Raw genomic sequence first — 15,588 nt, forward strand, 5'->3', positions numbered from 1 at the left:
GCTTTTCTATTGGATGATACTCAAAATTGATGTCCACCAGTTTGGCAATGACCGAGGGAAAGATTTTGATTGGTAAATCTATGTGCCACAGCTGACCAGATATGTCCTCCCACTCCACTACAATAATCAAGGAAGGGCAGTTTATGCGAATATTCTATGATCCGAATAAAGAAAATATGCGAATTTTCCCACCAGTGTTGTGTTTCCACCAAATTGTCTTGTTGCAGATAAAAGTTAGTACCTGATGATGTAGTGCACACAAAATGTACTATTTCGTTTAAGTTTTCATGTACCGAATAAACATCTAAAATTCAGTATGTTTCATTGCATTTCTCACAAAAACTGTTCTGTTAAGTAGTAAATGTGCTTATTTTGGTCTTGATGAGATTATTATGTTTAAAAGCGATAATATTTGTATTTGTCAAAAGGCAGGCAAGCGTCGATCATCATGTCACCAGAATCAGACCCTATATATCTATTGGAAAGCAGCATCAAGCTCATCACCGTTCACTTTCACCATCCTCTGAAATTGATCATAATATATTTAATCTGTAGCCAATAAACTGTATGGTTTCCGGAGTCGTAGTGGGAGGACCACACACACCATATTATCACGTGACTCCAAGTGCACTTCGACATGATGGTTGTTATTGTTATTATATGGTTATTATATAAAGGGAAATGTAGCAATATTATCTGGAGATAGGGGATGACATGATAATTTATAGTCTAATGACAAACAAGTGAAATACAGCTACTACGTAAGTACTGTACTATGATGTAGTAGCCTATTGTATGAATGAGTCACATTTACAGTTAAAGGTATGAGTAGTGTACTAACCATAAGTGCCCATGGGTGGTGCTCTTTTGCAACTGCTGTAATTCACTTTGCGCAAGCGCAGAGTTATTTTATATCACCTCCTCGCGCATGCTCATTTCCAAATCCACAGGATATGTGTTAAATCACTCAGAAGACAACGCATCCACAATACCTCTGGACATCTACGCATTATATTCCCTTTCTTAAATTAGCCCCCCCTCAGCGTCGCAATACCGCCCCCAATTTCAGTGTCGGTACGGAGCCGCCAGGCCGGGACAGAGACGGAGAGAGAGCCCTCGGCCATGGAAGCGCTCGGACCCGGTAAGAGGATGATATGAGAAGCCCATATCGGGGGTGTGTGCGCCTATTCATTGCGCAACTGGGAACCGTGGTTGTAGTTAGGCCTCGGCGACAGAGAAAAAACAAACAAGCATATCAGGCCCAACGTGAGTGGCATATTAATACAACGGAGATAAGGTTCTGTCCGTGACTTCTACAGCCTGATACGCACATGTTATATAAGACAAATCGAGTGATTTGTTTTTGTTTCTCGGCTGCTGCTTTTATATCTAAAGACCGCAGCTCCAGACGATGGTTGGATGGCATTGTGTGTATGTGGGGGGGATTTAACCAAGACCTTCCTTCCGTGTCGTGTGTTTACGATGTCTGTTGTCATCTAGCCCATCGTTTCATCATCAAACACGCTATTTATTCAGCATCATGATACGTTTAAAATGATTCCATTTGAAATAGATATGCCCTCAAGCCAATATAGCATTAGAAAACGTTAAAATATGAAGCCTAGTAATAAGTAATTGTACAATCGACAGTCGGGAAGGGAACTCTGGCGTCTCGTTCGTACTGTCCTTTATACCTATTGAACGCAACGAGGTACAGTAGCTAACATCACAATAGTGTCATCGTGTCTTTGTTCACGCTTAAATATTTCAATAATACATTTTAAATGTGTTTTATATGCTCGCTAGCATTTCTGTCAGTTCTCGGCGGTTTGCGCGCCACCGTCGCCTGCCCGTGCCTGGGAGGAAATCAACGTGCACTCGTGCATGCATGCATGGAATGGAGCATGCCTTGAGTAGAATGCGTACTACTATTTATCGATCGAACTTGCAAGCCATCGCCATACTCCCATGACCATAGTTGAGTTCAGGATATCACGCACGCTAGATGCCGTAATAATGCTGCATTGACAATTGATCTATTAATATTTTTCACACCTGATATACAACTAACATTCATGCAGCTGGTGAGAATTCCTGTCTTTATTATATGGGATTACCAAGTTATCTCCTCTTTGTCGCCTGATATAGAAACAATTGTCACCAGCAATGCAGCACTAATGCCATCAGTTTACTGCCACATGCCTATCAATTCTTCTAATTTTCCTGTGTTTTAACAATTTCCATGCTAAGGTAAAATGTCACTAGGCAGTAGAAAGCAGTGTGTGGGTAAAGTCACAGGGGAAGCCAAGTCAATATTACAATTTTAAAAAAGCCATATTACAACCTATGTTGTGATAATTGGGTTTTTGCTCTGAAACCCATTTGTTCATACGTCACCGTAATATACAATAAGGCCAGGATAACAAAAATACAGTCAGTGGCAGAGTAAATTCAACGACACACATGTTTGTTTCATCACAAAACCGAAGAGCACCATCTGTCCGGTGAAATCCACAAAGACAATATTGCATGTCACAAACAGCATGGTCATGACCTACAGCAAGGTCTAGCAAAATCATCTTTTTGACAGTTTACTAAACAACTACTGATTTTAGAATCACAGAGATACCGTAAGCCTGCAGAAAGACAACAAGATCAACTCCTCAGCTATTGCAACACAATTTTTAACTTACTTTTATAACATCGTCAAATCAACAAGACTATTTATGCTCATTGAAAACATACTTAAAGATGCCAAAAACAATTGAATCCAATCAATGTTCCTAAATATCATATGGCTATGCACAGTGTGGCTGTGCATAGTACTGATTCTGTGTGCATGCGCACCCAATTAAAACATTATATACATTTTTAAACGTGGCCTACTTGTGGTCTTGTTGAACGCCAATGCCGTCCTCCTCTCTTTCATGTTGGCAAAACTGTCTATGGCTCTGTCATACAGTACATATTTAGTTTTTGTCATAATTCTACCTAGCTAAGATGCTTGCTAGCCTAACTTCATTACATGGGCAACAATGAACCAGATAAGTTGATTAAAGGATCAAACCCTTTTTTTCAATCAAAATCTAACTCCCTGTAGCTCAGGACCTGAAGCAAGGATATGCATATTCTTGATACCATGTGAAATGTAACACTTTGACGTTTGTGGAAATGTGAAATTAATGTAGGAGAATATAACATAAGATCTGGTAAAAGATGGTAATAGAAATAAATAAAAAAACATGCTTTTTTTGTATTTTTTGTATTGTCTTTGAAATGCAAGAGAAAGACAAATGTATTATTCCAGCACAGGTGCAATTTAGACTTTGGCCACTAGATGGCAGCAGTGTATGTGCAAAGGTTTAGACTGATCCAATGAACCATTGCATTTCTGTTCAAAATGTTGTATCAAGTGTGCCCAAATGTGCCAAATTGGTTTATGAATCCATTTTCAAGTTCATAACTGTGCACTCTCCTCAAACAATAGCATGGTATTCTTTCGCTGTACTAGCTACTGTAAATTGGACAGTGCAGTTAGATTAACAAGAATTTAAGATTCCTGTCTATGTCCTGGGAAATGGTCTTGTTACTTACAACCTCATGCTAATCACATTAGCTTACGTTGGCTACCAATCATGTAGCGGATAGCTTGTTAAAGTGAGCCTACAAGGCTACATACTGAACTTAAATATTCTCAGGCCAGTGGCACAATAAATGCATTTATGGTAAGAACAGAATCACCATTATAATCGTTAGCCTATACAGAGAATTATGTAAAAAAAAACATGTCCAAATACTCATCTCATCCATGTCTTAGGAAAGGGTTGATTTTAGCAAGCTATCGACTACAGGAAAACTACCCAAGCAGCCCTGAAACAGATCTGACAATGACATTTTGCTTTTGATTGGTGTGAAGCCAAATCCAAACCTGCTCCGTTAAGAGGTGTTTTGCTGCACCAGGACACAACCCACACTTGAGCTCAGCTCAATGCTGATTGGCTAATTAAAATTATTTACATTTTTTTAAATAAAGGGAGGCCAGATGCTTGCTGGCATCAGTCAATCAAATGCTAAAGCTGCAACATGGGGCGGCAGGTAGCCTAGTGGTTAGAGCGTTGGGCCAGTAACCGAAAAGTTGCTGGATCGAATCCCCGAGCTGACAACGTAAAAATCTGGCGTTCTACCCCTGGACAAGGCAGTTAACTCACTGTTCCTTGGAGGGCTGTCATTGTAAAAAAAAAAAAAAAAAAAAAAAAAAATATATATATAAAAAAAAAAAAAAAAAAAAAAAAATATATATATATATATATCATTCTTAACTGGCTTGCCTAGTTAAATAAAGGTTACGGCATGTCATACTCTTTTGGGCCATATCATTCTTAACTGGCTTGCCTAGTTAAATAAAGGTTACGGCATGTCATACTCTTTTGGGCCAGACCGCATCAGAAAAATGGGCTTCACAGACTGAGACAGAGATGTGCTGTTTTCCTTGCTCTGATGACTGGTATTATGGAAGGCTTCAATGGTTGTTTTAACCCCAGTTCTAGCTATGTAATCTTCCTCCCTGTTATATAGAGCCTACTAGTTTAGTATGCAACCCAGTGGCGGTCTGTGCCGTTTTAAGATGAGGGAGGACATTTTTTTTTTAATGAGCTTGACCTTCTTTCTATTACACCATATTGGATGGCTGTCATTCATATTCCATTCACCCAGTTCAATGTTACAGCGATAGCTTGAAGCTACTACATGATACTCAAAATGTCCTTTTACCCATCATGACGTTTCTACAACCTAGCCTATGAATGAAAGTTTACAATGTAGGTGCACACAGGTTGAGAGACAAATTTGACGTTGCTCAGTGACACATTCAATACTGCCTTTCACATGGGTGAACATTTGTCCCAACAGTTGCAAACGAGAGTTTCTATTGGACAATTTCATGTATGTTTATCCTGTTTCTTAAAATGGAAGCAAACGAAATGTTTTTCAGAATCAGTGAATCGGTGGAATCAATATACCCCTGGTCATGCATAAACACATTTCGCTTTCATAGCAGCCACGTTGTATTCCTTCTAGCATCTATATGCTCTTCTCTTACCTTTTCCCTTCGCTTATGGACTTCAATGCACAACACATCAGCTGTATGTGACCAGGCGAAAAAACCTTTCTTAGGCCCAACCATATCATAACTGCTACACACAGTCTACATCATTGTCACCATATTAGCAAAAGTAATGAAATAGTCAAGCCAGTTAATATAACTAACGTGTTAGTAAACATTTGTGTATAGTCAGTAAGCAGTTTAGCACTTACACCGGCTGGCCCCGGTGTCAATAAACTAATAAAACCAAAAGCTTACTTTGACTTGGAAGCTTTCCAGTGTTGTATTGGATAGTCATAACCAGCTAGCTAACATTGTATTCCTCTGTTTGAGTAGGCTAAACTAGCTAGGTGCATTTGCTAGCTAAGTGAAACTAAAAGTGATGTTATGCAGCTCTAGCTAGCTGTAGCTTATGCTTTCAGTACTATATTAATTATCTGATCCTTTGATTGAGTGGACAACATGTCAGTTCATGCTGCAAGAGCTGTGATAGGTTGGAGGACATCCTCCGGAAGTTGTCATAATTAATAATTAAGTCTTTGGAAGGGAGTGAGAACCATGAGCCTCTTAGCTTTTGTATTGAAGTCAAGTGTACCCAGAGGAGGATGGAAGCTAGTTGTCCTCTGGCTACACCCCAGTGCTACCTCAGAGTGCTGTTGAGGCTACTGTAGACCTTCTTTAAAAATAGTGTATTTTAATAAATAATTTGGTGCCGTGAATATATTTAGTATAGTTTTCTCTAGAAAGGATAACTTTTTAAATGTTTTGCATTTGAATGTTTTATCAAATTTTGTTAAAAGGATGGTCTTTCCCTTCCTCCACTAATGCAAATCCATGGCTTTTTGTTCACAGCTGGCATTCTGCTTGCTTTGTCTATGACAAAATATCAAAAAGACTAAGTGATGGTCTTTCAAGAAATCATTGCAACACAGTCCACCCAAATAACCTCCTTATCAGCTGTAGCTCCCTGAGCAGCAGCATCACACACATGAACGCTTGAAAAGGTAGAAAATGTAATTGTCTTCCCGGTGGAAATTAGTTTTAATGTCGCATGATCCATAAAAATGACCATAAACAAAGGAATGTAGGACATAAAATAACGACAGCAGATGGGTTTTTTCAGTAGACTAACCTTAGTTGACCCATAGTATGGGCCTAGGCAGTTTAATCTACAAGACACACAGGCCTAGCTGGCCACTCGCTATCACCTGTGTCTTGTGGTTATGAATGGCTGATGTGCCCCCAGCAGTCTCCAGGCCCTTCTATTTTCCACTGTGTAGTCCAGGTGATTTACAGGTGACTGCATGTCCCTCAGTCAATGTCATTACTGACTCATCAGCACAGTGCATCCTGTCTGCAGGTTAAGCCCCATTCTCACGTCACATGCTACACAAGCTAGAGGCCTAAGTGTAAACACAATGACCTCTCCTCAATATCACCCATACTGTATTTCCTGTCAAATACCCCCCCACACCCCCATCTCTCACTTGCACTAGAGTAAAACAAAAATGTATGCTTTATGGTAGTAGGCTTATATGTTGACCGGTGGCCTGTAGCAGCTTTGCCTAGCCAGTAAATATAAATCATGACTGAAGAAGGTTTTGTATCTGTTACTTAGCCAGTAAATATAAATCATGACTGAAGAAGGTTTTGTATCTGTTACTTAGCCAGTAAATATAAATCATGACTGAAGAAGGTTTTGTATCTGTTACGACCATGAACCTAACCCTAGTGCCTTTTCCTTGGTCTCCCAACTGCAAGGTACTATTGGCCAGACTGTTAGACTCTAAGGAAGTTTACGTACTACACCTTTTATTTACTACATAAATCACCTTAAAATGTGAATGATGATTCAGTTAATAGACCAACAACCAGTGCTCCTCATTTTTAAGTCTTATGCTCAGTCATTTAATCACATTTTATCAAATAACCAGCTGAAAAATCATTATTTCCCCACAAATGTAATTGTGGTGGTCTGCTTTATCTGATAGCGTTCTCCTTTGGTGCAGTGCAGCCACGGTAACCGCTTGGCTTTGAGATTGGCTTAAATTGCCTAAGAATCACAGTGAAGCCGCATGCTTACATCGTGGCCATGTACAATGCATTCATTTGCGTGGACAGTGGGCTTGATTGTCATGCACTACGTATATTACAATCAGCCAGGCCCTTCAGGTTGCTGCTGCAGGCTTGAACCCATAGTTGATGTACCATTGAGACACCCTCATTAGGGGGGGTGGCAGGGAGGTACGTGGTGTAGGTTTGGGGAGGGGTCCAAGCATTCCACACACTGACAACCCTTCTCAACTGCCCTGAGGCAGCAGCTGAGGGGGCTATATATAGAGCCGGTGCTGTTTTTGGTGAAAGTGGGTGAGTCAGGGTGACCCAACCTGACTGCTACCGCTGGGATCCCTCTTTCTGAACCTCACCTACAGCACACACGTATGAACACACACCATGCCGCCCGGGGCTTTTGTTGCTCCCATGGCAGTAATTTACTGGGCTATGGAGGATTAGGGAGGGGGGTGTTTAGGGGGGATGAGGGCATGCAGGGAGCGTGTTTTTTTTAGGAAGCACAGAGAGGGTCCTGATTGCTCCCCCTTGGGCTTCACTTGCTAACTGGAGCGTGGCGGTGCATCAGGTTCAGGACCCCCGCAGCCCCCTTGTTGTCAGTTGACAAAAGCAGTAAGCATCCCGTTCCCTCTTACACCCAGCCTTCAATCATGAGAAGCTCAACTCTTCCCTTTCCCTCTCTACATGCACTGCATCTTGAATGTGTAGGCCTAATTATTTTTTTACATTTTGTTTTTATATACGTACAGAGTAGTTGAAATTGGATAGTTCCCCCTATTTTATCATCTATTATTTTAACACAAATTCAAATTTAAATGTAAGACACAAGTATACAACACAGTGGTGCATCCCACTTCCAAACATCCACTCAAATGATTGTTGTATTTTCATTGGCTGGATGAATTGCTCAGGACACATGCCTGTGAGTCAGTATTGGGGCTTGGTATATTAGGCCTACACATTTAACATTGGGAAATACACAAATTGTATGAGCACATCTTGTATCAGACAGGAGTGCAGAGGCAGTGTTTGTTGAGTGTGTAACTGTAATCCCGACTGTCTCTGCGGACCCCCCATCTGGCCCCGCTGCCCTCCGTCTGTCTCCGACACGCTGCTCTTTGTCTGGGGCGGGCCCTGTGCGTCAGTCTATGGTCTGGCTGTAGTGGGGTGGGGTGCTGGGGCGGGCCCTGTGCGTCAGTCTATGGTCTGGCTGTAGTGGGGTGGGGTGCTGGGGCGGGCCAGCGTGTAATTGCGGGTCATTGTTTTGTCCTCCTGTTGACCTATCTGGGTTGGGGGCCAGAGTGATGGATGTTGTGGGTGGGTAGTCGTGACGTGTTGGAGGGAGTTCACGCGGGAAACCGTGTCAAGGAGGCGATTGAACAGATTTCAAAAATGGATTGTGCAAATTCACAAACAATTCTACAATAAGGCCAAAAAAGAAACTGCAAACGCATGCAGCAATTTTTGTTGGTCAGTTTGTATTAATTTCTGAGCGTCCTGTCGAAATAGGTTAGCTACCAACCAATAATTGCTCCCACGGTGGTCAACATGCTGCTTAGCCTCATTGCCAAAACAAATTAGTCTGAGACCAAAAAGCCTCTTAACTACTTACTTCTCCTTTCCTCTTAAAGTGTAACTTTAACAGGATCTTATTCATTAGAGCACATCGTAAAAAAAGATTTTGCACCACAAACAAAAACGAGCATTTCAGGTTCGGGTACCCCCTCACTGTTTCTGTTTTCTTCCGTTTGGTACCTAGTGAATACGAACCAGCTGAAATGAATGTATCAATTAACAAATGTGTGTGTTTCTGTGTTTGGACCCCCCTATAGGCCCGTCGGCCCCCACCTCCCTTTTCCAGCCCCCGCGGAGGCCTGGCATGGGCACCGTGGGGAAGCCCATCCGCCTGCTGGCAAACCACTTCCAGGTGCAGATTCCCAAGATTGATGTCTATCATTACGATATCGACATCAAGCCTGAGAAACGGCCTCGGAGGGTCAACCGGTAAATACAACTGGACATAGAGGGGGAAGGAGAGACATTTCTCTCTTGAGGGGAGCTAGAAGGTGGAAATGAATATTCATTGGAAGGAAGAGAGAGCCAGGTCTTAAGTTGATGATTTGAGGGTTTGTGTGTTTGGTGGAGGCTTTTTGGGGAGTTGAGGGAATGGAAGTGTGTACTTGTTAGCAAAATAAGTCAAACTCAAGTGCGAGTTGTACTTGTGAAAATAAAAATGGCTATTTAACGTCAGGGCGGGTGGGAAGTTGTTTATTTGAATAATGTATTGGGAGGGACAGTGAAGACCATACTATAGTACTGTAAGCAGTACAGTTGATGTGAATGCATTATCTGGCCAGCTCATGATTCCCCCTCTCTCACAGGGAGGTGGTGGACACCATGGTTCGCCACTTCAAGATGCAGATCTTTGGTGATCGACAACCGGGCTACGATGGGAAGAGGAACATGTACACGGCCCATCCACTACCCATCGGGAGAGACAGGGTAAGCAACCATCTTAACTATACTATTGTACCTCTAGTTGAAACGACGATGTAATGGGTTTTCTCTCCATCCCAGCACCGCTGTCAGTTCTTGGAAGGTTTTTGGGAATTTCCTGCCGCATCCAGAACCACTGGATCCATTTGCCCAAAACGCGATGTGCATCTGTTTATTCCAGGCCTTGACCAGTTTCTTTAGATATACTGTCAGGTCCACCATTATTAAAGAATGATTGATTAAAAAACACTGTATAAAATAAATATATTGTATGCTCCAATAAATATACATATATTTTATACTAATACATTTACCCCATTTACTGGTTGGTGGTTGGAATTGAAGAGGGTTCTCCAATGTGTTCTCCAATCTCATAAAACATTTTAGCAAAAGGCTCAGTGCCCTTATCCTTGCAAGTTTATAAATGATGTGGTTAACTGTATGGATACAAGGCAATATTGTGCTGCCCTCTTCATTGACCTGTCAAAGGCTTTCAATACTGTTGACCCCTCACTGCTAATTCAGAGGGTTTCCTCAATTGGCCGCATGTAACTGGTTTAAAAATCACTTGACAGATGGAACTCAATGTATATCTACTGACGGCGTTACATCTGGTTTCCTAGATATTACGAAATGTGTCCCGCAGGGGGTGATTCTGGGTCCTGTACTTTTTACTGTTGACATGAACAACATTGTAAAATGTTCACCTGCACTTGTATGCCGATAATACTGTTGTGTATTCTATTTCTCCCAGGGTTGACCACGCTTTGTCTGAACTAAAGTCTGCCTTCATTGTATTACAGAAACTTAATTGACTTGAAATTAATACTGAATGCAGGTAAAGCACCTAAAAAATAAATGTAAAAAAAGTCTGATTTAAGGATATGTACTTTGGGTGGTGTCCATATTGATTGTATCCCTGCTTACAAATATCTGGATAGATGAAAGCTGTCTTTTTAAAAAGCATATTGATGGGTTGGTTAAGAAGATGCGAATAAAAATGGGCTTCTTCTATAGAAATAGGTCCTGCCTCTCACGAAATGGTAGAAAGCAGATTAATCAGTAGACGTTCCTATCGGTCCTGGACTATGACATCATCTACAGTATATTAATTCAGCTGCCACGTCATTAAAGCCGTCAGATGCAGTTTATTATAGCGCACTGCGCTTTATTGTGGGTGCTAGTTTCAGTACTCGTCACTGCATTCTCTACCAGAAGGTTGGTTGGCTCTCTTTTTATGTCATGTAGGTTGGTACGTTATGTTTTAATTTATGAAGCCCTTTTTTACATAACGTCCCACTGTACCTAACGTCATTACTAAATTTTAGACATACGAGTTACCACACTCAGTCTCAGGGATGGCTAACTCTGGAAATTCCTTTGGCTTCTAAGGAGTTTTCTTGTACTTTTAATTTTTTTTTTAATTTTGAAGATTGTATAAAAAAAAAGTTCTTAAATTTGATGTTCATGTGCCTCTAGGGTTATTCAGAAAGCTGAGGACCATATTATTGATGAATGCATTTACTTTCATATTTTTTATGACTGTGTTTTTCTTTCTGCTATTTATATTTTGACGTGTGTATTTTCTCTAACGTGTGTAATTCAGGGCTCATCTGTAAGAGACCTTGGTCTCAGTATGTAAAGGTTAAATAAAAATACAAATGAAAAAGGCGAGGTATTGAAAACAGGGGTGCCAATAGTTTTGACCAGTCTTTTTCAGAGGGAAAAAAAAGTACTTAAATAAAATCTGTTATCTGAGCAATTGTATTAGTGTAAAATAAAACCTTTCAAAACAAAATGGTGAATAATAAAAAAGTATAGTATTTGTATTTATTTGACAGTCCATTTTTGCTCCTCTTTATAAAGGGTGCCAATAATTTTGGACCTGACGGTATAGCTCAGAGCATATCACAAATGTCTTTATTTGTGGCTTTCCTGACCTTGCAACCATTCCCTAACACCCTGCCCTCTGTCTCTCTCCTCTAGGTGGATCTGGAGGTGACTCTACCGGGGGAGGGGAAGGACCAGACCTTCAAGGTGTCGCTGCAGTGGGTGTCAGTGGTGAGCCTGCAGATGCTCCTGGAGGCCCTTTCGGGCCACAATGAGGTCCCCGAGGACTCTGTTCAGGCCCTGGACGTCATCACCCGCCACCTGCCTTCCATGAGGTAAATGTTCCCACTATATGGCTAACCTGCGATGTTGAAATGGGCTATTATGTGAACATTTATGTACACACATTTGCTTGTTGGTTTATGGTTAGGCATATGAGGTACACTCTCTCTCTTCCTGTGGGTGGCAAAATACCAGTTGTTCATGGATTCATTGCGTTGTTATATCTTGGCATCCTATATCAAATAGTCTTGCCCATATAAACAGTGAATACATTTATGGCCAGTTTCCACACACAGTTCCAAATAAATAACTCTGTGCCTATGACCTAATTTCATAAGAACATCAAGCAGATACTTTGAGGTGTAGAATATTGTAACAGTATTTTTCCCAGACAGAATGACAACAGAAATTCCGAGGGGTGAAGAGTGATCTCTTCCAGAATAATCTTGTCTGTCATTTTTTGCTACATTGTGATCCCTCTAACTGAACCAGTTCTCTAACTGACTCTCCATGTGGATGTTACCAGGTACACTCCAGTGGGGCGCTCCTTCTTCTCCCCTCCGGAGGGCTACTACCACCCACTGGGCGGAGGGAGGGAGGTATGGTTCGGCTTCCATCAGTCGGTCCGTCCTGCCATGTGGAACATGATGCTCAACATCGATGGTAAGAGCCCTTTGTGTGTCTTTAGGTTAGCCTTACATGCTGACCAGACCGGACACGTCACGTGCGTGGCAAAATAAATGTAGAAATCCATGTTATTCAATTATTGCACCCACACTGCTCGCACGAGCCAATGAGCGTCTATGACGACTCGGGCTAAAATGGAAGTCATTCCTACTTCTGACGCAGATCGCACTGAAAGTCCTGCCTCTCCCATCTCCTCATTGGTTTATAGAAGTAGGTACCCACGTGCTGCCATCTCATTGGTTATACCCACATGGGTGATTGAAAGACGAACTTTGTTGTGGTAGTACAATGAAGGTTTAGATGCGATCACCATATAAGTTCAAAGATGAAAAAGCCTGGAAGGAGGAGAGATGACTAGAAAGGATTCGGTTGGCCGTTTTATGTGTGGATTAATTGTCGGAGTAGAGGACCTTGTGCAGTTCAGGTAAAATAACAACTCAATGTTTAGCTAGCTAAATAGGACAAATTAACATTAGCTAGCAAGTGTAAGCTAACTAGCTAAGTTGCCACTCATGTTTAATGCTTTTCGACCTGTCCCCAAATGAATGTCATTGGTTTGTTTTGATATTTTAAACTGCGTGTCGCGTTTGGTTTAGGGGGGAAAAATAAATTTATGCACGATGGTGCACGTGCGCAGCCGGTTTAAGTTCCGTGTTAGTTATCTTCTGACTGTAGTCAATACAATGACTCAATAATGTAAAAATCCCAGGCTGTGTTTGTGTTGGAGTAAAATAACGTGTATTGATGTTTGCTTTGGTCGTGAACCTTACATCTGTCTCGCTTTGTCCCCCCCCCACAGTCTCTGCCACCGCTTTCTACCGTGCCCAGCCTGTGATCGAGTTCATGTGCGAGGTGCTGGACATCCAGAACATCAACGAGCAGACCAAGCCACTCACCGACTCCCAACGCGTCAAGTTCACCAAGGAGATCCGAGGTGGGTGGGGACCTGCAGGTCAGACCAATGTTTTTACCATGTTTCTACACACCAAGGCTGCATTTGAAATGGCACCCTTTAAACGTGTTGGCTGACACTGTCACGAAACCAATGCGCACGCTTCAATGGGGCAGAAGTGTGTGTTGTGATTCTGGATTGCCAGATGGCTAGAAACAATGACAAGAAGCTGCAATAAGGGGGATTGTAGGTGGCTTGTTTCCGCTAGTTTTATCTTGTTCTTGGTACCATGTCTTGTTTGATACCAAGTCTATGCTAATGTGGCAAAATTTCGTTAGCCAGGTAACCAACAACTCTAACGATGTATTTGAGAGACAACAAGTGCTCATTGTGCAAATGTATTTGTTTTCAATTAATATTGGAGACAAAACATAGTTGACATGTTGTCAACAATCTAAGCCTACCCCTTCTGTTTTGCCCCATAGTTGCGCACGTGTCGGTTTTGTTGCTAAACAACCAACCTTTCTCTTCACTGTATGATGCACTACTTTTGAGCCCTAGTCAAAAGTAGTACACTACATAGGAAATAGTGTGACATTTCGGAGCCTTATTAGACGGCATCCACCCACCCAGACAACTGAACTGTACTACACTGAAGTGTATCTCAGGGTCTCGTGTCAAGTCCATTCCAATGCATGAAGTGAATTGAGAAACCAGTTTGAGAATTGTGAAAAGTCTTTACGGACAATAAATGACCCTTTTAACTCATATCTCTTTACTTGAATTTGAATGTATATGAATTGAAATGGAATTGACACCCATCTGTGCTGTACACCCATAATCTGAATCCTAACGTGAGATATGCGTGCTTGACTTTAACTTAGTGTAACTTTTGTAAATCAGGGATGGGCAACTTTGATGGGGGTGGGTGCCACAAAATAACAGAACTCATCTTGAGGGCCCGCAGTGGCTCGTCGGTCTGCGTATCCACCCCACACTCACAGCACACACCCTGTGAGGAAAACATTCTAGCGGCCCCCTTCGTGACAGCGAAGAGAAAACAAAAAATATGTTTTAAAGTTAATTTCCTGCAATTCTGCTAGGGCCGATATTTGAATGTGTGGTTTGTTAAATGTGACATGCAGTGTGTAACGTCCATTTCTATAGTTTACTTCGCTACTTGAGTCATCTTTCTCCGCTCTTTCATGCCATGCCACTTTCGACACACACCTATAGCCCCACCACTCAAGGAGCGCATTTGTTGTTCCTTGACCATGAGACACTTGCGTTCAGTCTGCATGGTCAATGAAGCACATGCAACGATGTTGATGACAACGATGCTGTTTTCACTTTGCTTCATAATATAAATCCACTAGCGTTCTATAATTACATTATTAGTTTGTTTCTTACATCTGCAAACGGCTAGTTTGTCTTAGCAAGTTGGGCCTAAAACGGGGTTAGCCGCTAATGCTAATCGCTAGTTAGTGAGCTGGCTGAGTCAGAGGAAACGTACTTGGACATTACAGCCTGATAATACCAGTGACGGTGTAGACTTGAATCAACATGTTTGCAACAGTATGTTAGAGGAATACTCAAAGAATTTCTGTTAGCTTCATGAAGTAGCGAAGAGAACATTCAATGAAGCTGAAGATTATAGGGTCCCCTAGGAATCACTTATCAGCACTTTGGTTCTTACCTTGTCACAATAACTCCTCCCTGGCATTTTAATTCAATGTCATGTCAAAGAAACACTGTTCAAAGTTCCCACTATTATATTCTAACTAAGTAGAATTAGCATAATCATTATATTTCCATGATTTGAACAGCTCACCCAAGTGTTTTGCTCGAAATCGCAAGTCAATTCCTAATTGCAACAATTGGTTAAAAATAAGGCCAAGATTGTTTGCCCGTGTCCTGCAGCCCTACGTGGAAATGAGGCAATTTTTGTTGTTGTTGAAGTTGAATAAAACAATCAGAATGGATGAAGACCCACTAAAATCCCTTAAAATGTATGTGTTGCCACCCTAAGGTCACGCGCTACTCATAAAGCAAATTTATAACTCATATTATTTTTTTCTTTTTACCTCTATGGGATTGCTGTCCCCCCCACAGGACTGTTGAGCTAAAGTGCGCTAATCTGATTAACATGAGGTTGTAAGTAACAAGAACATTTCCCAGGACATAGCCATATCTGATATGGGCAGAAAGCTTAAATTCTTGGTAACCTAAC

General features: G+C 41.5%; 1 protein-coding gene across 9 annotated transcripts in view; it reads left to right on the forward strand.

Annotated features, from left to right (window-relative positions):
* Positions 1-932: 932 nt before the first annotated feature.
* ago4 (argonaute RISC component 4) overlaps positions 933-15,588 on the forward strand; it is a 34,897-nt gene continuing 20,241 nt past the window's right edge. For 4 of the 9 annotated variants that reach the window (XM_052470562.1, XM_052470563.1, XM_052470566.1 and 1 more), the window contains exons 1-6: positions 933-1,140; positions 8,991-9,175; positions 9,553-9,673; positions 11,654-11,832; positions 12,306-12,442; positions 13,266-13,418. In XM_052470562.1, the coding sequence (XP_052326522.1) occupies positions 1,123-1,140; positions 8,991-9,175; positions 9,553-9,673; positions 11,654-11,832; positions 12,306-12,442; positions 13,266-13,418 (793 nt within the window). In that variant the 5' untranslated portion in view covers positions 933-1,122. Of the gene's footprint in view, positions 1,142-8,990; positions 9,176-9,552; positions 9,674-11,653; positions 11,833-12,305; positions 12,443-13,265; positions 13,419-15,588 lie in introns of all 9 variants that reach the window. The other 5 variants (XM_052470564.1, XM_052470565.1, XM_052470568.1 and 2 more) reach the window with 3 other exon arrangements.

This window comes from Oncorhynchus keta, chromosome 19 (genome assembly GCF_023373465.1).
Source record: "Oncorhynchus keta strain PuntledgeMale-10-30-2019 chromosome 19, Oket_V2, whole genome shotgun sequence".
Classification (NCBI taxonomy): domain Eukaryota; kingdom Metazoa; phylum Chordata; class Actinopteri; order Salmoniformes; family Salmonidae; genus Oncorhynchus; species Oncorhynchus keta.